This window comes from Mycetomoellerius zeteki, unplaced genomic scaffold, assembly GCF_001594055.1.
Source record: "Mycetomoellerius zeteki isolate Tzet28-1 unplaced genomic scaffold, Tzet1.0 scaffold113, whole genome shotgun sequence".
NCBI classification, from domain to species: domain Eukaryota; kingdom Metazoa; phylum Arthropoda; class Insecta; order Hymenoptera; family Formicidae; genus Mycetomoellerius; species Mycetomoellerius zeteki.
The window spans coordinates 1-26,836 of NW_017256051.1; the positions used below are offsets into that span (position 1 = coordinate 1).

The 26,836-nt window shown below is 34.7% G+C and overlaps 1 protein-coding gene across 1 annotated transcript in view; it reads left to right on the top strand.

Annotated features, from left to right (window-relative positions):
* Nucleotides 1-6,024: 6,024 nt before the first annotated feature.
* Myc (bHLH transcription factor Myc) overlaps nucleotides 6,025-26,836 on the top strand; it is a gene marked incomplete at its 5' end in the record, with an annotated part of 30,778 nt that continues 9,966 nt past the window's right edge. The window contains 2 exons of the mRNA XM_018454998.1: nucleotides 6,025-6,743; nucleotides 6,798-7,500. Coding sequence (XP_018310500.1) covers nucleotides 6,025-6,743; nucleotides 6,798-7,500 — 1,422 coding nt within the window. The remainder of the gene's footprint in view (nucleotides 6,744-6,797; nucleotides 7,501-26,836) is intronic.

Below are 26,836 nucleotides of genomic sequence, written 5' to 3' on the forward strand. Positions count from 1 at the left end.
TATATTGTATCCCGTATTGAAACGATTATGTTAATTAGTCGCTCGGAATTTGATTTTTAAATAGAGTCGGCAAATTCTATTTCTAAGACGAATGTAGGATACAAATTCTTCATATTGTCTATTTTCGTCTATTCGTTGTTTATTCTCAGATATTCTTGCTCTTATTTATTTTTCCATCAGAAAGATTCGCGTTTTCAGTGATTTTGTCAAAAACGCGCACGGTGCCTTCTTTCAGTTTTAAACTCATCTCAGATATGTGCGACATGTACGTTTCGCGTGTATTTGTCTATTTACATCTTCATCGGAAAAAGCATTTATGAATTTGGTCCATTAAACTTCCTGCAAACTCTGGGGAAAAAAAAAAAAAAAAAAAAACATCAGAAATGAACGGTACCTTCTTTTTTTTTAATTTCGCGTCAAATACATTCGCGTTTTCTATTCATATATATATTTTACAGAGAAAAGAATATTTTACTTATTTTTTTTATTTCTTTTGTTATTTTATTTATACACTTTTTTATTTTTTATTATTTTATACTTAAATATTTACTTATACTTTTTTCTTCGAAAGCTATCACGATTGCGGATTTTTTAAATACTTTGCCAAAAAACCTTTCAGCTCATCTTTTTCTGTAAAGTATTTTCGGTATTTTTTTATTTATTTTCCGAGAATTGCTAATTTATTTTTGCAACTTTAACTACCATCGTGATCTTTCTATGAGCGCATCATGTCGATTCCTCGACATGATATTCAATACACTGATTAAGGCCGTTTGACATGAGAAAAAAAAAGTTCGAGTACTTACATGTGGAAGCTTTCATCGATCATCGACAGAAAGCACACGCTGTTTCGACTTAATCGCCGAGCCAGTTTGCCGTGCGATTTTTCGCTGTTCCAGTTTTTCGTGCCGACTCGCCCTTAATTAGCATCCGATAGAAAAGTCGACTCGTTACACGCTCGAGCGATAATGTTCGGCGGAAGCCGAGCGTACTTACCTATCTGCACCTGGACCGGTTTTCCGTTCCTCGCGACTTGTATAGGCAGAAATTAAAGGGGTTCGATCGCGACGCCGACGCTGCGTATCGTGTCGTGCGTCACGCGCGCGTCGCACGTTTTCGAAAGTCCGAACGAACGAAAGCGGCTCTCCAACACTTTATCAGATCTGCTCTGCTCGAATAATTTCTCTCCCGTGTTACGATTCGGCCGCGGCGATTTTACTCCGCCGGTGAAATTGCTTTTCCTAAAGGGGAGAGATCATAACTCTATAAATCCTAATGTCGCGAGAGGTGGCAGATAATAAATAATCATCAAATACTCCGCACGATTTCGGACTTTGCACTATTATATCTCCGCTGATGGGGCACGCAAGGGCAAAGATAACGAGATTTTTCTTACATAATAGAGACCGGCCACTACGATCGAATTCATTCGGCCCAGACATTATTTGTGACACGACATATTACGGATATTCCTTCTGGATTTTATATTTTCGCGATAACGAGGTTAACGAGGGGGTTAATTTATTAGAAGTACGTAAAATATATATTTTAATCTCTACTGCCGCATTGATTTTGATTTGTCGTACTCTTCAATTTTCTACAACTACCTAACTATAGATTGAGCGTCCAAAAAGAAATGAAGCTTTTACACATATATTCGTTATCTCGTTGACTCTTGGTTTAAGCCTATTAAATATACTTGATTAAATAGATGAGATAGGTCAGTATAACGTAAAGACAAGTTCAGCATCATAGCGCCATAGATATAGGTCAGGACGATAGCGTTATAGAGGCAGGTCAGTACCACAGTATACAGGGTGTTCATAAAATCTATCTTCAAAAAACGTGAGGATTAATTTTTCATTACCGTTTTTTTCCTTTTTTTAAAGAAATATATTAGTGCCGCTGCAATATATTCTGTAAATTACAATTCTGTAAATAATTTAAAGAGTTTGCTATACATGCCATCGATCATGGATTGCAATCTAAAAGTTATTTGTCAACTTTAATTTTTCGATAGAATATAAATATTAACAAAAATTAATAAAAAAGTAAAAAACATATCTTTTTTTATTTCTTTATTGAATTCAATTTGTTTCGTCAGCCACCGGAATCCGTTCCGTTCCGTTCGCAGGTGCGGCGTTTCGCGAAAGACACGTCATCGGTCGCGGTCTCTTCCGGTTAGACGCGATCGCGGCCCTTACAACTGATTTTGACTATCGACACTACTGACAGATGCGTGACAATACGGGCATAATAACTGAAACATCCGGGCGTCCGAATATTGACAGTAACATTTACGATCACGTTATATAGAATTTGTTTTCGTTAGATCAACAATTTCGGCATCATTCTTAATAATCGTTATTTTTTAAATATGATCAAATATACATTAATAAAATAAATTTTTTTACACGACTTTTCGGACAAATCTTATTTGGTCTATGCATTTTTCTTCAAGCCATTAAAAAACAAGTGAAGAATTGAGTTTTGTAATTTTCTCACGCTGAGTGACAATGGCTGACAATTAAGTCGTTTCGTTTGTCAACATATGTCTGTTTGCATGCGCGATCATTTGTTGTCCGCGTGCTCAGAGCCACGAACGAGAGCGTTTTTTCTTCGTCGAGTTGAAATAGTCTTTCTTTGGTCCTCAAAGCTGTTAGAAACTTTGTCTCCCACACCGGTTACCTTTAAACTTTTTTCCTGACAAACTGTCAATATTGTTGGAAACATATGAAATTGGGATGTGAAGATCATTGTAAGTTACGCACGAGATATATTTACACGAGAGCTAGTTCATTAGATACATAATTTTTATCGTATATTGTTATAATATGTTAAGTAATGACTTTTGATATTGTTAGGCTATATTAAATCAGATACATTAAATTTAATTTTTCTGATATTTTCTTTTATTAAATTCTATTCTTCCAAGTTTTCTCGATTTTTTCATTAAAAATTTGTTTTGTTCATTTTTTTACTTTAATGTTATTTTGTAATTGTTTTCTTTTTTTTTGTTTGTTTCCTCAAGAGTAAATAAATTAATCTATCATGACTCTACTCTCTAAATTCTTTGGAACGGAATCTCACTCTAAAGAGTGAAAATTTAGCCAATCTTCGAAAAGAGAGGCTTCGTTTTCTATTTTTAAGAATGAGATTTCATTCTTCTCTCTCTCTCAGAGTGAGATTCACTCTAAAAATTTTTGAGAATACTCACTTCAAGTATTGTTCAAGTATCATTATTTGTATCTTGTCCCGCGTGTTAAAAAATCAATCAATTATAGAATATAAACGAGTTAACTAATTATTAATACTTTAACACGAAAAGATCATTTTGCATCGCTTGAGAAATAATTGAGTCGAGTATGTAACAAACTGCAATGGCTATAATAGATATAAATCATTAAGGAACATCTGACTGAATATTTGATAAACTTGCAAATACGGGAGAAAGGGAAAGTATACTGGCACGAAAATATCGGTAGAATTGATCTTTCTGTAATCGTGATTCATACCCGCAGGCGTCATCCGTACACAGTTTCCCATCTGCTTTAGGCGAAACTGCGATCTTGAATCGCAACGCATCTCATTGGAACAGTCAAGCGATGAATCATCATGCCATATAACTGGCATTTCCGCGTATTTTCAATCGCCGCAATTGCTCCCGTATTATCATTTCTTACATCTTAAACTGAATTTCTAAAGAGCTGTCATTGGGTTGTCTCCAACTGATCTCTCCCGAATTACTAACCATATTTAATTCTGTGCCATAAATGAATTAATTGTCACGAGAAGAACATAGGCTGTAATATTACGCAATCGTTTATGCTTTATTTATTTTCAGTTTATGTATTTTAAATAATTAATATAATGATGAAGTTCGATATAATAGATTAATGTCATCCTGTATTTTCTTCTTTATGTTTTCTCGATCGTTCTAATTGATGTAAAAAAAGTATACTCGGTAGATTACATATCATTCCTTTACTTCAAAAGCGATACTTAACTCTAAATGTTTTCTGTAGTTCTCTTTTTTAGTTACAAAAACGATACAACTCAAAATGTATCACTTTGTAAAGATATTACGATCTCTTTGAAAATCTTAAAAGAACGACGCAAGTACTATTTTACGGATAAACTGTGAAGTTAAGATAGTTTACTTTTGATAATTTATACAGTAATCCTTATCTAACTCATTCATAACTCGAAAATCACATTAGTCTTGTCATACTTTTGAAGTAAAGGAACGATAATATATTATACTGCATACAACAAAGTTATATAGACAAAATTTATATCAACAAGGCATGAGATACATACGTTTCAGTTACGAAATGCCGAGGTTGAATTAGATCAGAAAGAAATGTTGAACGTTGGCTGACTACATGTATTAGAAAGTAACGTTAAAGATCGTATACTTAGCTGCGAAATGCATCCCGAAGGGATATAAATTAATGCCGAACATACCTAATAGTTTCCCATGCAGATAAGAAGTTATCCTGGATAACAATTAGACGTCGGTTTATCAATGATCAGAATAATTTTGTAAATAATAATTTGTCACTTTGTGGCAGTATGTTATCCATTTTATTTTTGCTTCATTTTACATTATTTATATACAATTATATATACATATATATGTGTTTGCAAAATTTTCTTCTTTTGTTTTTTTTTTCTTCAATATTTCTATTTACATCAAATATGCGCAAAACAATTTAAACTTCATTCGCGAGTTCATTCGTTAATTAAATTTAAACAATATATGTAGCTATACTTTGTTTCAACATAAATATAACAATAAAAAAACATCCATATTTTTTAGAAAGATTCTAAGTTTAATATTGTATAGCATATATATTTTATTTATTAATAAATTTTGTACATAATATCGATCAATTTCATAAAAAATTAAAAACGAATAAAGAAATGATGGAAAACAACGTATAAGTACAATGAAAAGGTCATCTATTTTCATAGTATATTATGTACATTATCGCAACCATTATTCATATTTTCGAAATCATTAATTACATGTTGTACGTTATTGATATATACGATAATATGCCAGTATTACGGTACGTGATGTAATTCCATGCTTTACTCTATCGCAACATATTGCAATCAACAGTGAAGAATAATAAAAAGTAAAGACTTCACAATTATATTAAACAACTAAATTTAAGTTAAAATAGAAAAATTTGAGAGATTTCATATAAATATCAAAAATAAATTTTTTATTTTTAAGACTTATTTGAAATTTCTAATATAAAATATTTTTCTTTTTCAATCATAATTTCATAACATTTTCATTTTTTTACTTTAAATAATTACTTATAAAACTTAAATTCAACTTTGATTATTTGTTGATTAATTATTTAATACAAATATTTAAGTTAAATTATAAATTTTATCGATTAAACATCTTCTATTTAACGTCGTTGAATTAATTTTTTTATTATTATATTAATTTAATTTTCGCAAAGCTTAACATAACACGTAAGATTTTTAAGTTCTCGTCAATTAACGATTTATTAAAAGTAAAAGTCTGTTTCTTTTTGTAAATTTATATGTAACAATAAATGCTAAAATCATTAATTTACATTTAGTTTGATTATCACGCAACGAACAACTAGCGATGGCTCTTATATAATCCTTTTATATAGAAATTATTTTGAAAAGTAAAAGTGATATATATGAAGACTGAATGAGTTTTTGAATTTTTAAATACAGAGGAAAGTTGCTGAACGCGTACCGATTACCTAAATCTTTTGCAGCATATTACAATGAAATTTATAACAAATTAATTTGTTATCAATAAAAAATTAAATATGTAGTAATAGATGTTTAAAGCTACAATTTCTAATTAATATTTTACTATAATACTTTATAATTTAATTATTATAGTATTTAATTATTTAAGTAAATAAAATTAATTATTAAAGTATTTAATTTAAGTAAAAAGTGAATTTAAGTATTATAAAGTACATAAAAGTTTGTTTTATAAATTAATTTCTTATGTTTCAGATAATCGCAACAACAATCGGAATGACCATCGCAACAATGTTTTACATCAGCAACAGTTACAACAGTGTACGACCATCACAATTAGGGAAAAACGCACGAAAAACCAATTGCAGCGACAGGTACACCCGAAGCCGGAGCCGAAGTTCGAATCGAAATCAGAACCGGAGCCCCAGTTGAATCCACAGCCGGAAGAAGAGCCAACGTCCGAAGAGGTGCTGGAGGAATATGATTCAAAACCGGTGTCGTTGTTTGAGTTCGCGAACCTGGACTTACAATTGGAGAATTTAAATGGAAAGCCGGTATCCAAGTTCGAGCTGAATGAGCCAGACCTCTCACAATTGCACGAGAATCTAAAGCCGATAGAATCGCTGCCGATTTCGGATCTGGAATGCTCGCTGTATGAAGAGAACTGTTCACAAAAAAATGAACAGGTTAATTCGGAAGAAAGACCTTTGGCAGAAAGCATCTTTGATCTAGAAAGAATAAGTCTTCCTCTTTCCGAAAAAACTCTAGATTTTGAACACCGACAATTTAAAACTTATTGCATAAAACGTAACATCAGACTCTTAAAGCGCGATATCTTTATGAATAGAAGATCTCCTTATGCAATAATGAAACCCTTGGTAAAGCGCTACCATGATTTCGAAGAAGTGTATGGTGACACAGTCAATAAGATCCTTGACAAAATTAAACCATCTAATTCTCAATGCAGTAGTTCAGTTCCCTCAAATTCATCAGAGGTAGATAGTCCAGTTCGCACAAAATCTTGCGAGACAAATAATCCAGTTCCCTCAAAATCTTCAGAGGCAGATAGTTCAGTTTCCTCAAGATCTTCTGAGGCAGATAATGCAGTTTATTCAACATCTTCGAAGACAGATAGTCCAGTTCCCTTAAAATTTTCAGAGGCAGATAATTGCCTTGACTATATGTCAGACGGAGATGAAGAATATACAACGCGCTGCAAAAACAGAGCAGCGATAGCAAATAAAGAAGCCGAAGAGGAAAGCTTCAAGTGCTCGTGGAAGGACGTTGAGCCAAATGATTCCTTCGAGACTGATTTCTTTGAAGATGAAGCGGCTGATTCAAGGATTACTGTAAAAGAAGAGCAGCAAGTGAGTTTTCGACACGTGTTCAATGTGTCTCAGCTCGTGATGGCACATGTATCAGTTCCGAAGTCACCATCACTATTGAAACCATTGTTATCAACGGCTTCACATACATCATCAGAAGCTTTATCATCACCACCAGAAGTTTCAACATCATCATTAGATATCTTACCATCACCGACGGCGATCAAAAATCCGTTGAACAACGAGGACATCAATCAACGGATCACTCGGAGGAAGGCCGAAGAGATACAACAGCAAATGGCATACAAGATCAAGAAGAACACCCTCATCGACCATTGCTATCACCAAACGAACGTGCCTGAAACATTTCAAGTATTCAAAGAGGAGTTTGAGACGGAAGAATCCGGTAAGTGAAATGTACATTTTGATGTCTCGAACTTTTCGATAAAATCTCTTTGCGATTTAACGATAAACGATTTTTGGCTTTTTTTATATGGTTCGGATTTAAGACAGCCGTTGATTATATTTAACATCTCAATAGCTAATGTGTTAATTTTGATTAGACAATAGTTGCTTTTAATTTACACACAAGTGAAACTGAGTCTGAAACGAGTTGAGTATTTTGTACTCAGATTAATGACGTCACTACCTGTTTACTTTGGTAAAAAGTTATCACATGTTAAGAAGGTTCTCGCGTTTGATGAAATATAAGACAAGTCTATAATATACATGTAATGCAAAAGTTAATAATATCAATAATATCTAGAAAAAATTTCATTGGCTTTTACCGTACCATTTTGAAGATACCTATTTAATTCTAAATTTATAGAATTTTATATTACAAATTGAAAATATAACCTTATTCTATAGTTATTCTCTTTTAAATTGAGACACTTGCGCATAAGACAGCAATTTAAAAATCGTTATAATCATAAAGTAAACACTTAAGTTTGTTCTCGTAAAGTTTCATTTAAACTGACCGTACAGTTTACAAGAAATTTATATTCTTCAATGAAAAAAGCTAGAATATATGTCAAATGGACGATGCGTATACATCAAATGAGCATCTTACAACTTTTTATTTTGTCATTTTGAAAATATTTAGTAACATAAAATTAACAATAATTATGTATAATGGCATAAGATATTGTTAGTAACTTTTTATTCCATTATTTTAATTATTTTACATATTATTGTGAATAAACTCTCTATTGACTAGGAAATAGTACGAGAACCTCCTTAACACAGGTTCATAACCTCATAACTTTGAAGTGTGTTTACGAAACTCACTAAAGCGTACGGTCTCGATCTTATGCAGATTATAGGTAAAAACTCATTTGAATTTCACTGGTCAGAATGCAAATGGAACGCGCATTCAACTGAGTTATAACGTCACAAGTGAGAATTATCTGAGAATTGGTGTAAATGGAAAGCAACTAATAATATTTTTAACTGATAATAATATGTTTAATATTAACAATAAAGAAATAGTAAATACAAATTTTTATCAAGTTTAATGTTACAGAAGATACTTTATGTATATGTACCTACATCTAGATACATATCTAGATATTTTAAGGTACAAATTTATTTAGTGATAGTAGTGCGCGAATCGTTCCTCGGTAGATCACAAATTCTATTATCTGCACAATACGTAATGTATGCAAATGGATAAATTATTACTTATTTTAATAGGTTTATCTTGCAAACAAATTTTGTGCTATTTTATTCAATTCCGTTTTTCTGCATTTCACACTAAAGTTGTTAAGGGTGAAATATGTGATAAGTTGCAAAAAGATACCGTGCGAAATAAAACGAATATGGCAAAGCGAAATAGAGTATTGTCGAAACATTTTGAGTTTGATATGATATCTCGAACGCGGGGGATCGCGCGCAATCGGTGGCACGGTGCCCTGGAGTGTACTCAGCTGAATTCGGCTACCCGCATGAGTATGCTAATCGCGGGGACTCGGTTACTCGTCATCGCGCTTGTTTGCTCGTACGACGACGACTGAGAAACTCGTTTTCGTGCGCGAGCGCGGGGGTCGACAAACTAACGTCCTCAGGCAGTAATTTATTGCGAGAGAGATCCCGTGAGAATTTCGTGCCGCCGCAGAATTGATTCGTCAGTAGTCGGAAGGAAAGGAAAGGCGACAAAAGAAAAAAAAACAGAAGAAGAGAGATAAGAAGGAAAGGGGCGAGAAGAGGAAACGGACCGGGTGTTTCGAGCGAGACAAGTCCGATAAAGCGAGACACGCGTATCTCGAAGTAACGAACCGGGCGATATGGATTTCGCGGTTAACGTTCGAGTTCTCACATTAACCCGGGAACAGTCACCTGATTTTTACGTCCAGCAGTAAAAAAATAAAACTAAGTCTCGTAGTAGTTTTATTTATTGATCAGGAATCCATCCTATGTTTTATTTCCCTTTATTTTTTTTAGAAAATATTAAATCTATATATACATAAAATTCTCAAATACTAATAAATTGTAGAACAATTAATAATATCAATAAATAAAAGAAGGGCTACGAGCCAGTTATAATATAAAGAATATTTAATATTCGTATAAACGTTTCGACGCCGATCGGATCATTTTTGATGAAATACAAATAACATTACATAAGTTGTTGGAATATTCGGTCAGATTACAATATCCAGTAAAACGTATCGGTTATTTCCGTATTCCCTATTATTTGATATGTGTGTTACATCCATATGTAAAATTAGCATCATTTGATTGGTGTAAAAGTGATCTTATCTTATTTTTTAAAAATCTACAATCTTACCAATATATATTATATAATTCAAAATAATAGACCGACATTACGTTACAGTTCAAATTAAATTATCAAGTATGTATATTTTATAGTAATTTAGTACCAATTAAGTTACATACATATATATATCTTGATTTGTCGTAATGATGTGAGCCAGACGTTGAGAGAAAAACGCAAAATTAACTTATACATAGTAGGCAAAAGTAAGCTATAATACGATATATTAGAGAGAACACATCCTCGACGATGTCAGGCGACGTTATGATAAAAAAGAAACAAGAAAGCAAAGAAAAGACAATAATTTGAAGGGGACAGAGGACAATGTTAAGAAGGGGAAAGAGATTGAATAATATTATGATATGATTCTGACAGAGAATCTATATCATTTTGTTTGTTTATCCCACGTTTTTGTTTTTTTAATCATCTCCGATATTAGTCTCTTATTATAAGAAGCTTCTATGTCTAAAATTTCAACGTTACCCCAGTCAAAATTATGATTCTGGTCAATGTGGTGATCGGTAATCACCGTTGGAGATTTTGACTTCTTATTAATATCGGAGATATACACATATTCGTGTAATCTTGTCTTTAATTGTCCTTTTGTCTGACCTACGTAGGTTTAGAACCATACGAACAGCAATTAAAAACTCCTTCAAGGGTATTTCAGTTTTCATGGATATACAATCCCATCTTTTTGTAATACAATCAGATACCAGTTCTATAGGAACATTCGTAAATAAGGAAACGACATCTAATAAAACCAGCAAGTGATCAGGCTCAATACAAACATACTTTAATTTTTCAATAAGATGAAAACTATTCTTAATATAGCTTGGGGCTTCCAATATGGAATCATTAATAATATTATGCAGATATAACGAAAAATTTATTCTGATTGAGCCATATTAATAATTTATTTAATTCATAATATATAATATGTAATTAACCTTACATTACTCGTTTTTTTTTTAACGTAATTATTCGCGTGGAGTGTTTCTCACATTTTATATGTTGAATCAATTTTCATACTTCTCTTTAGTGATTTACAACTAACAAGTAAAACTGATAATATTCTATATGTTCTTCAAAAAAATTAAATGCAGAACTTTTTAATTGTTAAACAATTTACTAAATATAATAATGTGTATAAACAGCAATCATACATTTAGCGAATTTATTTATTTTTGAAGAGTTATGTAATAATAGTGATTTTTAATTGAAATGTAAAAAACACCCCATGTAATCGTTTATATAAAAAATTAGGTGATTATTCCCGGGTTAAAACCATTCAGCAATACCTGTCACAGTCATATAATCGCGATCATCGACGACTCGCCGTGATTACGCGAACAATGTACATATTACGTAATTTATCTTTTATTCAACTCCCCGGGAGTATTATGTAAATTCCCGTGAAACATTGTTTTGTATAAATGTAGTTTACTTACGCACGTGATTCCCCCGAAGTTTATTTTTGTCCATCCATACAATCTTAAAATCTGTTTAACTTGTAAATGCTATGCTAACCACATCGTATAGATCTCCTATGAATTTTCATGCTGGAGGCGTTTGATGGTATTTCTAGAACTCGCGGGATATTTGCAGTGCATCCTCTTGAGGTGTATTTCAGCGAAACGGTTATCGTCTCGCTAAACAGCCATTAAATATACAACGTGCATTGCGTTTCCGCGCACAACGTCCGCGGTTCTTGGCGGAGGTAGATCTTTTTCTTGTCTCGCTGTATGTACAGCAGTCTCCGATGTGTATAGAACATAAAATATCGAGCGCACTCATACAATTTTCTCAATACACCATGAACAATAAGTCTCATTCGCGCTGCATCGCTCGTTCCTGCGTCAATATTGACGGAGGATGCTGCGAACGCGCGCAGTAAGTGTTACTTAATTATTGGCCTCTCTCGGCACTGTTTCTCTTCTTCAATGACACCAATGATTACTGATTACCATCGACAAAGGAGCGAGTTGATAGATCGTCGTAGCATCGATCTCCGCGACCCAGCTGTTGAAAACCCTCCTCTCGTGTCATGTCTTCGGCGCGCATCGGCAAAATAGTGTCGAGGTCGGGAAAAGTTATCTATTCGTTTGTACATCGTGAATTAAGATCGCAAAGACGCTAGGTCTCTGCGAACTATCACGATTGTTTAGCCTCTTGAAACTTGAACTGAAAAATAGCGAGGGATAATAAAAATATGACGTAATTTAAACTACTTGATGGAAAGATTTGCTTATTCTGATTTTTTATTTTTGAAAATTGATATGACTTATAAAATCTACATGGAAAAGACGGTTTTACTGAAATATCTAAAATTTTAGATACAGATCCGAAAATTTTGTTGAAAATAATTATGTAGGATTAGATATAGAAAATTGTCGCTAGTTGCACAATAAGATGCAAGTTGGGAATTGAAAGCGATCGATTTAAAAGAATACCGTATGATAAAAGTAACAATAGTGTTGACGGCATGAACGGTTTTTGAAATAATTGTACTTGTTTTCCGATAACGTTGGTCAGCGTTATTATCGTTATCACGTGACAATTTTAGTTATATTTCCACAGCTGTTCGCGCACGAGAGGCTTGTAGAACTCGTCGCGCGCATTCCCCTCGTAGCAGGCGCCATTCCTTCACGTGTCGCGTTGCCGTATCTAACTATAGTGTAATTTCTACCGAGGAGGTAGACGCGACTTGCATAACATTTTGCAATAAGCCACGAGCTATGATAAATGTTCTTTTTTGTCTTCAAGCAGCCTTGCACACGCGCGCGAACGAGGGCAGCGAAATACACGTGTTTGCAAAAATCAAGGTGTTCTATTTACGGAAAAGGTTTTCTATTAATCTCCAATAGCCTTAGAACTTTTGCCAAACCGTATGATTTTGCGACCTAAACCTCGAGAGCATGAAACACGTGGGATGAAAATAAACAAGTCCGGAAAATATTGGTTGTCCTTGTAGTCTTGAAACGAGCGTTTCGCTTCGCATAGATATACAAATAATTTATTCGCAAATCACTTATTTTTATCGTTACGAAACAATCGTTAAAACAAATAACGACTTGTTACATCTAACATTATTATCTAACTTCTTATAATTGTTATTTCACAATAATTTATACGTTACCGTCCATTACCATAAATAGTTTGGAAACACTTGCAATTTTCTCGTGTCTCATAAAAAGTTAAATTAAAAAAAGTCTTTAAATAATTTTAATTTATGCGAATCGAAAGTATTATAAGACAAATTTTTTTGTAAACTCTTTAATTTCGTAGTTATAAAACATTTTATAAAAATGAGTTTTTATACAAAAAATTCGATATTATTGTGAAAAATAATTGCACTAAGTTAAAAAAAATAAAATGAAAATATTAAAAAAGTATCAATTTCCAATTTCACATAATTTATACAAAATATCGTAGAAACGAAACTAAAAGGAAGCAAATTTTTACAGCTGTATCTCTCTTTAACATGCATTTTTAACGGCTTTTCGATTTTTTCCGCCGAGATATTTAATTTTTCACGAGATGCGAGAAAATTGCAAATGTTCCTAAAATAAACGGGTGATGTACATAAAAATTTCATCTTCAAACGCAGCCGCATGTTGAATGTCGCGATCGTGTCGTTAAGAATAATGCAGCAGTATCCCGCGCGATTACGTCTTCAAATAGGTATCTACAATCTCTCGGGGGGGGAATCAAAACATGCCTAAACCATGCCGCGAGAGAATATTCCGCGCGCGTAATCACCGCTAGCGCTGTGGAATCCAACGGCGACGTCGTGTTGCTCGCCGGCAAAATCGCGCCCGTTTGTACACCTGAGGAGTGTGTTGCACCACATGGCGACATCGTTCCTCTATCGGGCGCATGTATATGTATGAACGCGGATACGTGTGCGCTCACGCGACCGCATATATACTTATGCGCTCGTGACCCAGACACGTAACGTACAAAGATGATTACGTGCCACGAGCGTGCCTCTCGCTCGCGGAGGTACTTCGTCGATTAGAACGATCGTCCTCTGTCTCTCGTGTCTTGTTTGCGAGCGAGACATATTGCAAATTTGCAATGAGAAGCCGCTGACGCGATTGATTTTGGCGGGAATACGAGACAAGGATCAAAACGCCGACGAACGTTTAATAACGAGCTCGGCCTTTGATCGATGACGTAGGTCTGTTGTTTTTTTGTTCAGAATTTTCTTTTGCCTTTTTCTCCTTTTTTTCCTCTCTAAAGCTCAAGCAATCTTCATACTACGCATTGAAGATTGAAAATTGCGCATTGGAGATCAGAAATCTTTTTTATTACCTGAAGATTCATCTTTTCTTTTTTTCTCTCCGTGTTGAAGAAAAAAAAAGAATAGACGAATGATGCAAGAAGTTCAGAACAGGCTTTAAAATTCAATCGATCAGAACGAAACGAGTTAAAATTAAAATTGTCTGATTGGTCAAATTGTTTTTATTCATAAAATTGCGAAAATTTTTAATCGAATAGTAAAATCAATGACGAACTACTCATTGCGTAGAATTTTTAATGTGATCAATAATCAGCTATGAGCATATTATGATAATGTCAGATGCAACTCAATGGTAAATCAATAAAATTTAAATTAGATGTAACTTACATGTGTATACTAACGAGTTGTTTAATCTGAAAACAAAGACTTTGTCAGATCAAATTAGTATATTTAATGTTATAAGATGGAAGCATTTTAGTTCTTCATAAATAAATTAGCAATTTTGTCTCTTTGTAAGTTTAGTTTCTCTTTCTATTTTTTTTTATAAACAGGAACCATCTTTAAAATCAATCTCGTTTAATGTTTTCTCCTCGTTAAAAATTCTAATGTTATTCTAATTATTATAAAATCATATGTCGTATTCCTTCTGTGTCTGTAATTATTACTGAAAGCTGAGTTGTGTTTCTATTAGGGTGCTATTTCATTTGTGCGTTTTCGTCGTACGTAAATGTGTACAGAACAGAGAGGTCCTTGGATTTCTCTGTCTTGTAGCCAATCAACAGGCTTGAAAAATTTGTCGTACAACAAAAACGCACAAATGAAATATCACCCTAAAAATATTGTTTTTATGTTCTTCAATTCTTGAGTTAAAAAAATTATTTAACTCCATTATTTTAGTTAAATTAACATATTGAACAATGACGATCTATAGAAATAATTAAAAATATTAAAATTGGGTATAATTTGACATTACGAATTTAATAGTGAATCTAATGTATAATCTGATGCAGTTTTTAAAGTGCAAAAAAGCACAAAGCAGATATCGATATATACGTAAAACATGTAATTGATGTATTTGTCAAATTAATTTAATACGGCTTTGATTTAATTTGCTTATTTACGTGAAACTCGTCTTCAGGGACGTGTTGAATATGATATCTTGACGATGGAAACGTACAGTTGAAAATCTTCAGACGGTAGATCTGAATGAGTAATGACGCCGATAGCGTCGGATGTCGCAATCTCGCAACATTGTCACGAATGACTTAAGTAGCAGTCATTGTGGAGAACTCGAGAAGTATGAAACGCCAAATGGCGCTTCACAAATGGCAAGACAGTGGGACATTCGAACCGCGCGGGTTCCTTCAAAAGTGCCGCGTTTCGTCTCTCACTCTCTCTGCCCGCAGCTCTTTAAATGGACCCACAGCGTGGATCCCAATCTGCCTGACCAAGGCGATGACGGTGGCATGTGACCGGACACGTCGCAGATTCGACCTTGACGTTGCTCGATCATAATTGGTAATTGGCTGATTTACTGATGCGCAAGTCGCCGGTTTTGATCGGTTAGCCGGCTCGATGAAGACGCACAGGTGATTATCGGTCGGGCAAAAAATTACAAATTACACTTTCCAATACTTCTCTGATTACTTTGTTCTATACTCGCCTTTTTACTGCTAAACGCGGTTGTTCGAGTCTTTCTTTTTTTTTTATCAACCTCCATGATGAAACTCGCGTTTGCCGTTATCACGGGCCAAGAATCATGGCCGTACTTAGCGAGATGTACATCGCGCGGATACTCGTGCCGCCACTCGTACCGATTCACGAACGCGTAATCGCGCTCGTAAATTACTCGGCGCTTGGGTGCGAGCATCGTGAGAACCGTTCTTTCATCCTGCGCTCGTAATCGTCACCGCAAGCCACGTGGGATAACTTTCGCGAGGAACGGATCAATTCCCTTCTCCCTACTGTTAGATGGCGAAGAAGCTATGGCAACCCAATCCCTTGAATCAAATGTTTTGTTATTTTTAGCTTCCCATGATGTTAAAATGTAAATGAATCCATTTCTGTGGTTAAATTACTTAATTTTAAAATAAACATCCATAACGTATACACTTGATAAATAATGGATAAATAATAGTTTAATAAATAATAAATTTGAGTCAGATTTAATGTATTTCTTGAGTTAAATTATTTAACTCTATTGTTTTAATTATCTTTCCACCGGCAATGTTTAAAGGCACAGTCGACTTTTTGATTGCGAATTCTGATATATAAAAAAAATAAGTAAAATACAATTCAACTTTTATGAAATAAACACTCATTGTTAAAACTTTCACAAGTATGTAAGAGTTTCTTAGACTTCACATTCATTGTTAAAATATTTACAAGTATGTAAGAATTGTTTTTAAATTTTTGTACATCCGGAATAAAAAAAAATCTGCATTCAAATTTGAAGATGCAGGACAGGTGAAAATTTCACATTGCTGACGGAAGATTAAATTAACGACACTGATTGTGAGTAGGCGTAGTGGCAACCTATAGAAAAAAATTATTCAAATTGGGCATAATTTTTGACATCATGAATTTAACAGTGTGGATTTGATTAATCGTTTGGGTGCGAAAAATCCAGTAAGATATGAGATTTGTCGTGTGCGCAAACAGACGCCTCTCGATTTTTACGTAAAGCCGGGAGCACATAGAAAAACGTATTACGTCTTGCGGCCTTACGTTTTTGTATGTGCCATGGGCTTTACTCGCGATTACCATCGACTGACCTTGGTTTTCTTTTTTTGGAAGATCGAACACACTGCTATTTTTTCAAATCTTCGCAGACCTCTGCTCCGGCGGCCTTCTTGTCTCTTATTCATCTGGGAGAGGGTCACATTGATTAGTTTTTTTTTCTCGCAATAAGTTACTTTGTTACGGAGAAGATATGAAGCCGACATCCGGCGCAGATAAACTAAGCCCGTATGGTGTGTTCTTTTTTATTCGCTTCTTTTTATACTCACGGACGGTTTTCATGATCGCATCACATGTTTGTGCGTTAATTCTTTTCATCGCAAGTAAAAACTAACGGATTCATTATCTGAATTTCAAGGCGAATACTGTTTTTGATTTCATCTTCACGCGATGCATTTTGCTGTTAAGATATTAAATCACCAGCACACCTTTGCGCGGATTTCTGCGTTTATTTCCAAGTATCTTAATTGAGAGTGTGCATAATTAATGTGCATTTCTCCATCTAAAATCTGATGAACATTTCTGCGCAACCGCAACGTATATTAAGTGAGCAATTTACGAAGACTCAAGACAGATTCTTAAGAGGAGTACGTGTGCAATATATACACGCATCTCGATGAAAGGATAAATAGCTATCTTTTCTGACTATGCTTGCTTGTACCACTTGCAGAAAGTTCTAAATAAGTGGTCGCTTAAAGTAGTAATATAAACGTCGAGTCGAATTTAAACAAATTTGGCTTTGGTCCACTTGATCCTACAAATGCTTTGAAGCATTCTTTCAGGGGTCAATTAGCAAAACTCTTCTGACTGGTCAATCAAATGCTTCGAAGTATTTCTAGCTAAGTTAATCCTCCTCCTCACCTTATTGTGTAATTATATTTTTATCATTTTTATGTAATTAAGAGTACCTATATTTAAAAACAAAGTAACTAAATAATTTGTTAATTTTTATCAATATTTTCACAAAAAAAGACAGTTTTGTTGAAATATGTAAAATTTCAGCTAATCAGCTAGATACAGATCTGAAAATAATTATATAGGGAGCTCAAACTAACTTTTCTAGAAAACTTTTTGCAACATTGCTCATTGTGCATGGGTTTTTTACGTAATAATTTGATGGTTTAAAAAATTATTTTTAGATCTGTATCCAACTAAATTTTTAAATACTTGAATAAAATCGTTTCCACGTATATACATCTGTTAATCACAAATCTATCGATATAACTGCTCCGAATAGCGTTTCTTCGCGCCGAGAGTTTCTTCGAGCTTGATGTTCCTTTCGCGCAACCGAGAGAATCGATGGAGCATGCGCGTTCGATCGCGCGGGAACTCGAAGGTCGCGCGGTATACCGAGTGACGTCAACCGATAGCCGGCCGGTCGGTCTGCCGCCGGTCCGCTTGGCCGATCGCCGCTTGCGGTTAGGCGTGGGATCCCGCCGCGGTGGTTTAAATGGTCGCCGGAATGCAGTTAAGCCTTTTTGCCATTCGCGCCGCAATCGTACGACGGGGGCTATTCAGCGGCGTACCACGACGGCAGGTAGCCCCCGGCGGCATCTGCCTTTTGTAATGTTTGACTTGTTTAATTTAAATAATTTTACCGAATAAATATCTTAGTAATAATTTTGCTGAATCTATAAATAACGATCATAATTTTTTTACAAATAAATGTCATGGTTGAGGAAATCGGAATATATTAATTTTTTTACGTAGCTTCGTGTTACTGCAATTATTACTTGTCAATGCTATTTATGTTAATAACGAAAGGCGACTATTAATAAAAAAATATGGAATATATATAATGTCTGCAATCACAGTTGAATCACAGTTGTCGCAGAAATTGGAATTTAGTTAATCTACACTTCGTTGATCTTTCAATCGCGTTTCCTTGAAGAAACATCGGTGAGCACGTATACATTACGAAGTTGGAAATACTCCAAGTGGACTAGAATAGAACAGTTAACTAAAAATTGACAGTCGGATTTTCCTTGGGAAAGGGGATCTGTCGTATGATTCATTGCAACGGGATGATTCATCGTTGAGAACTGTATCCTGGCGTACGTCAGGAAGACGCGCGTGTTTCATTCACAATCGGCCAATTGTCAGTAATTAACGTACGGATGCAACGAGTCTCGATTCGAGAAGGACGTGACACTCTTTTCCACTTCTTGCGACCTCTCGCATGTATTTACTAAATATTTTTTATATTGATTTAACAATTACGAATTTGCATCGTTAAATAAAGTCATCGTTTAAATATTCGTCCAATGAAAGATAAATTGACATATTCGAGTATGAATATTTCAGAACCTAGTAACTCGGTTTCTCGCATGAATAGTCATTTTTCTGTGAATCTTCCTTTTGCATAAATTGCACGAAGTTGCAATAACATATTGCTCATTTATTATAATAACGACTAAAAAAAAACAAAATTACTAAGTTGTTTACTACAACCATGACGCGACTAAAAAAAACAAAAAATATTATCAAAAACGGCCTTCCAGAAAATGAATTTGAACGTTTCGAATCATTAAAATTTTTTAATACTAATTTTGAAATAATGCAATTTTGATGTAATGACTGCATTTCAAAATTAATATTACAAAATTTTAATAATTCAAAATATTAAAACTCATTTTCATTTATATTTCTTTCCTTTGTATGTTCTTTTTTAAAATATTTTTTTTTTGTGTTTTCATCATCTTTTGCAAGTAATTGAAAGATCACAACTTTTGAATAACATGTGTCGTTGTAGTAGCAAATGAGTAAGACCTACGTTCGTGGCGCTAAGCGCTTAGCGCCGCTAATCACCCGAGACCTTGCGAATGCAACGATATGTGTAATCAACATCGACAGTGATCCGCCATATAGCCGATAGAGCGTGGTAGGGAGTCAGGAAATTCCCGGTTGGGAGGACGATTGTGAAATTCCTCGAACTCGAGTCGACCGCTCGATCTCGCATCTTGAAAGATTAATCACTAGGTGAGGACCAAGATGGCTGAGCGACCGGCAAAAAACGAGTGCATTTTGCTTGCCGTATCGAGATCGTATCTCGGAATCTCGTGATTAACGTCGGCTGGCGGATCAGTTTTCAACAGCGAGCCAGACTTTACGCTTTTAACACTTAGAGAGTTGCTTTTAGGGATAAATAGCGTGAGCGGTTTAAAAATCGTATAAAAATCTCCTTATAAAAATATCGCTAGAAATAAAAATAAAATAAAGAAGTATGAATTCTGCAGTATATATTTATATCTATAAATTAATTAACGAATTCAAAATAATTTAATATTAAAATTACTATTCTATCAATGATAAATGAGAAAAATTATTTTATATGAAAACTACTAACATCCATAATTTGTTTCTATAATGTTTAGAGTATTGTTATATAAATTGTGTTATCAAAATCCCACTTCACTTATTTGTTTTATATAATTAAAATATATATATATATATATAATTAAAATCTAGTTTGGCTATTATTATTTTTACTTGATTTATTAATATCCTACAGTAGTTATTTTACTACAGAATTCATAGAGTGCTCGCGACACTTTTAATTAACTCGTGTGCGTTGGTAATTCCCCTTTCCTTCCCCGTGTCAATTTGCACGCCATAGTATTTCAAGGAAGACCGCCGGCTTGTCTTCTGCTTAAAGCTACCTTTCGTGGTATCCGCACTCCGCCCAGATTCTTTTCTCATCGATGGTATAGGCTGTGCACCGCGGGTTCCTCATGCAAATTCCTTACTTAAAGCTTCCAGGAAAGTCGCGCGTTGGAACGTCGTTACTTGCGCGCGTCGCATCGGAATCAGGATTCGCGCGTTTCGCAAATAGACGATCATGCACGTGTTGCTATGCGCGTCTGAAAGTCAATTTCGATTTCGAGGAAACAGGTAAAACGCTCAGTTTATCCGCTTATTTATATAGAGTTCTGGCGACCACAATATCTATCATCGAAAATCTTTTTCTATACAATCCGAAACAATATCAAAATCTACACAGAAGCTAAAAGGTTCAGGTTGCTGACGAAAGATGCAACATTTTACATGGTTGGTGAAGAGAGTTAAATCCATGCAACTAGACTTCATATTTTATCCCCTTCTCTCTTCTGTGTCTTGTAGAAATAATGATAAATGTCACTGATCAACATTTTGATATCTTGTGACATTCTTGATTTTATCTTTATTCCGAATACACAGCGTTTAGAATTTATATATTCTCGCATTCTTCTGTCGTGAAAAAAGACAGACTTCGTAAAGTCTCCAGTAGATCGAGAAATAAAAATCTGAACGTTAATAGGCAGAATAATTACACAGCGGTGCTGAATTTATTCTGGCTAACGTTGCGTTACGAAAGCACCATCGCACGAAAGTAAGGAAAATGTCAGGCAGTCCATTATTAAAATACATATATAATACGGGCGGTTGACGTGGGTTGTATTCTAATATCATTGAAATGCAGTTTCACCGCGAATGTAACGCGCCTTCTGGTTATTGCAAAACAATTTTGCTTTGCAGTATCGATTCTGCACGCATACGAGTTCGGCATCTTGCGAAGGTATTAGTCAACGTTCTATCTAAACGGAAATCTAGAAATTGCTCTCTAGTTCTCTCTTTCTGTCTACCAAACTTTTCATGTGATTATCACCTTAATTACCTACTATCCTTATTCTTAATGTTTTATTTAAAGATTTTAAATATAATTTATAATTTTTTTTCATTGCTACAATATTTGCTGTAAGACAGTAACTCTTTTCTTCTTTTTATTTTTACACCTTTGTATCTATTTCTGCAATTTCTTGTTAATTATTCTTAAGGAATTTATCCTAAAGTTTAAATAACACTTTAAAATATCACTTATTATTTCTTTTTTTATTTGTAAGGTGTAATAAAGTGCATCGCTTTCTCACTTTCACCGTCTTCCTCTTCCTCCTTTCCTTCGGACTTCCTCCTCCCACTATTACAATTATGCCTTTCCCTCGGGAGAACAAGTGGGTGCCTATTTTTGTGCCAGGACTGTACGTAAAAGCGCATCTCCGTAAGATGACGCAATTCATTCATTCATTAACTGCGGTCGCGTGGGAGAGACTGCAGATAAGTGCCGTAGCAAGAGCGCCCACTGAAGTTGTTCTTAAGACTTTCTAAATGGGAGTGGAATTTTTTCAAAACGATAAAACGGTACATTTCATTCCTTCCTCTAAAGGTGACCATTGAACTCAATTAATTTTACCGAAAGTATTTTGCAAAAAATTCAATATGGGGGATTGCGAGACTGATTTCTTTGAGTCGCCAATTTTTGTGTAGATAATTAAAGAAAGCGTTAAACTCTTCACCATTACTTGCGAGAATATCACATCTGTATGAGCTAAGTTTAGAGTCGTGATACGAGCTAATACCTGTTTTGCATTACTTAAAGTAATACCCCTACGCACAACGGGCGTCATTATAATTTTAAATCCATTCGCGTAAGTTATTTAAATGTTATTCCAAAGGCTTAGATAATACGGTAATTATCATTTTCAGTCGAACAGATTTATCGGTTATTCCCGCATATTAGACACGACGCATTTGGGTTTTGCACAATCGTTTCCGGTTATCGTCGTGCAAATGAAGAAGGAGATAAAGAGAGAGAGGGGGGGAGAGAGAGCGGAATATAAAAAAAGGAATCGTCTGGTCGACTAAATCGTCAGGACGCCTTGACTCTTGCACTGGCAATTAACAGACCGAGTCGAACGTCCGAAATGTCAGACCGGCAAAATCTGATTTAGGAATGCTGGCTCAGTGTTGTCGACAGCGACTTGACTCCTTTCTTGTTTAAGCAATCGATTCTTCATCTCCCGTTTCTTTCTGTCTTAATGACTATTTTGCAACAGACAAGTCTGCGATAAACGAAACGACGGAGTACTCATTTTTACATGTAATTCGATTTAATTTCATTTAATTTAATTTCAATTAATTTAATAAATTTATATTAAAGAAAATTGCGTTTAACTTATAAAATATATTTTAGTAATTCGTATGAAATCTTTATTTTCTATACTTTTTTTCTGAAAATATTAAGTATGAAATATTAACATAAGTAGAAAATTCCGTATTAACAGAATCAGATATATAACGAAAATTGCATTTAGTTTATAAAGTGTATTTTAGTAATTTGAATAAAATCTTTATTCTCTGTACACTCTATTTCCTGAAAATAGAAATTTCTGGAGAAAATATTAAGTAGAAAATATTCGTGTGTAAATTGAAAATAATAATGAAGTCAAATATGCATGCAATTTTTAATTACATATTTTACTTGAAAAATAAATAGATGGATTCTGAAGATAAGCCCAGTTACCGTCATTGATTATTATTATTGTGATACTGACTTAATGGCAATGCTCGCATTTCACGCTCGCATTTCGCGATCATTTTGTCCCTCATTGAGGATCCTTCTTCTCCTTTCGATCGGCTCGTCGTCTCGTCGTCCTTTCGTTCTTATTGCATTTCTCGTTCGAGGCGGCATGCCAGTCGCTCGTCTATTCTCGAAACGTTAGCGCGGTAGGAAAGATATATGGGGAAGGAATGTCGAGAGAGATAGAGAGAGAGAGAGAGAGAGAGAGAGAGAGGAGGGAAGGAAAGAGAGAGAGAAAGAAAGAATAAGAATGACAGACAGATGAAGAAAAAAAGAGAAAGAGGGAGAAAAAGAGAAATGAAACTGTAGTGAGTAAATTGACGTTTTCCGTAAGCGATCCACGCGGTGCATAGATAGAGATTTCCTTATAGAGCTTTCCACACCCAGAATTCGGGATATTAAAAATAAAAATACTCCGACTGACAAACTTTAAAAAATTTTGAGTGATTTGACAAAAAAACAGTATTTGACTAGAGTGTATACGTAGAAATATATTTCTCACATATAACAAAAGATAAAATATTATATAGTGTTATTTTGAAATTACTCCCGCTTGGATGATTCCACACCCAGAAAGTCAAAAGTCTCCGTCCCTGATGCGGTGAGATGCACTTCTCCATCATTTTCTAATACATCTACCTGGATGCGTTAGCATGCTGAACATTCTGCGAGATCATCTAAATTTATTGGTGAATCACCCGTCGTGATTCTTGTCAATCCATAGACTTCGCAAGATTTTGCGAAAACTTCTGTGCTGTACGTTGTTATTTTACGAAGGTATGGACGATCGTATCGACGATTACGTGATTGGAGTCGCATTTTAAAGCAATTCGCGTTCCTATGTTCCTACGTGATACTCGTGATACGCCTACTTTCGCATGAGGAAGGCAACGGAGTGATTCATCCGACCGCACTTTCTCGCGGGCGAACGGGAAGGAATCATCCCGATGCTCCAGCGTTAATGCATCGTTGATTTACGGCCGACTATTGCCGTGTGGGAGTGCTCTGATTACGTCTGGTCACCGGGACGGACGTCGACTGCGCTACTATTACCTCCCCAGACACCACGTATCTCGTATTGCCGTAAAGGTATACGTATATTTCTCCCCTCTTCCGTCGGTGACTGTATCCGCGTGCGAGCGAATGGAACGGCGAAACCGGCCGTGGCTCTGGAATGCGGCGTGTGACTTCTTTTTTTCTTTTCGACATAAGATAAATGTTCCAATAATGTGCCCAGTGATTGAAAAATCAACAATTTATTTGTAATTATTAAGATATTTGTCGTAACAGTAAAAAAGTAACAAGAAACTAAAAAGAAAAAGTTAAATATCTTGTATTAAAGTAAATAATAAAAATATGTAATTTCGATTGCAAGTTATTGAGAAAAAATAATTGTAATATATTATAATAAATAAATAACACATTATAATTGTAATATATTTTTACGATTATAAAAAATGAAAATTAATTTAAAAAAATTATTTTGCTAGAAATTCAATTACTAGTACAATTGATGTGACATATACATTAATAAAATTTTACTTAAGTGTTCTTTTTTAGATTTACGTATATGATAATATTTTTTTCGATCACTGACAAAACAAAGTTTCATGTGTTAATTCCCATTGCACATAATATTACTAATTAAAGCCAATTATAATTTAAAATTGAGCATACCTTCTCATTAGTTCAATCACTGAGATGTTTACTTTGCTCTTTTGCTCGCAAAATCCCAACTCGATTCGTCGATAACACGCGTCGGGACGCGCGTACATTATATTTTTATGTATTTCCTATTGTTATTGTTTATTTGGATGTATTTCTTATTGTTATTTCTTATTTCGGCACGACGCGAATCGACGGATTCGGGCGTTCGAATCGCTTTGTGCGACGATGCTTACTTTCGTAACTGGATTGGAAGCTTGTTGGTTACAAGACATCACAAGGCTCGGGTATGAAGAGATTTATGGCTTCGTCTTATATACGGCTGACCAGGAAGAGAAACGTGCCGTCACGTTCGCATATGTGGCACGAGGAATAGAATCGTCATTCGAGGCTACTTTAAAGTATAAACAGCTCTTGACGTGCTTTGCTTGAATTCCAATATAATCGCGATTTTGCGGAAAACTTTGTAGATCTTTCCTTCGTTATAAAATTAAAAAGCAGGAAAGTTTTAATTAATTGTTGGAAAACTTTCTGAAAGCAGTTCTCATCTCAAAAGAGTCGTCTTCTCTTTTGCTCGATTTTTTACTTTCTCTTTTGCTTGAAATTAGGAAATCGGGTGAAGAATAAGGAACACTAATCCGTAAGATACGGAAATGCGAGAAATTTGATGATGTAATGAAAACAGTAATTCTATGAGCGAAACAAGAATAGAAGTTCATTCGGGTCGACAGAAGTAGATCATCGCTAGACGAAGCTTTCTTCTGGATCTTTCCTAGATTTCGAAGTGTTGTATATGTGGCGCCGGGAAAGCAATAATATTCACATAATCTGTGAATGATGGCGAAGTTTCATATGTATACGTCGAAGCCACTTGAAGGAAAGTTCGCGCAGGTCACGAAGATTCATATTTTCTCGCTTATCGATTGGTTATCACTAAACGGACCGCGCGGGTCGTCACGTATCGTGAGACTTACATATTTATCGCACGAAATACGAAACTAGAGTATCGTCTATCGTGTTCGAGGGTTCTATTGATGTGGTTATTCAACATCGTGCTACTCAACCCTTAATTGCTATGCGTCATTCTGATTAGATTAGCTCCTTCTCTTATCAAAGTACCTACATTTAACTTTTTCCTATCCTTAACTGATTGGTCTTTAATTCGTTAAAGATATGATACTTCAAATTAGGTTGATGGGTTAATCTTATCATAATTGAGAAAATAGTATATGTATATTTCCTTGAACTAGTTTTATTACGTTTATATTACTATCTACACTATCTGCAATTTTTTAAATACGTTTATAATTTTCCTTATAAGTTAATTTTTAATGTAAACATACATTTTTCTCAACAACTCGAGTAGAATTGAGGTACGTTTAAAATTATTTGTGAACAAAATTGAATAGAATACGTTAATTTAACATGTTGTAAATACTAATTTTACTGAAGAAATATTGCATAAAAATTGTGTCAGTATTATATTTTTTACATAATATTTGAGTATTATTAGAATAAATTTTCCAATTGTATAACCATCACATAAAGTAATGTATACAAATTACTTTAAGTAATTCAAGATATCCTTCCAATAATCAGACAATATTTTGAACATCACGCTATCTCGCCAGATTTATCCGTCCACGAATTTCGCGCTCGCTCGCTACTTTCACGGGAACCCGCCAGCATTCCAGCGATAGAGAGATAGAGCCGAGGGGAATACAAGGGGCGAAAGGGGGTTACCACCTGAAAACCGAAACGCGGGAGTATTCTCACCCCAGATCCACGCCCAAACATCCCCTAAGTAGAGGCGTCGCGTTCGATACGGCGCGAATCCTCTCCTTGTCGTGTCTCTCGCTTCCTCCAGCTCCCTATCTCGTCTGTCTGTTCCTCATTCTGTTCCTATGGAATCCTCTATCGAC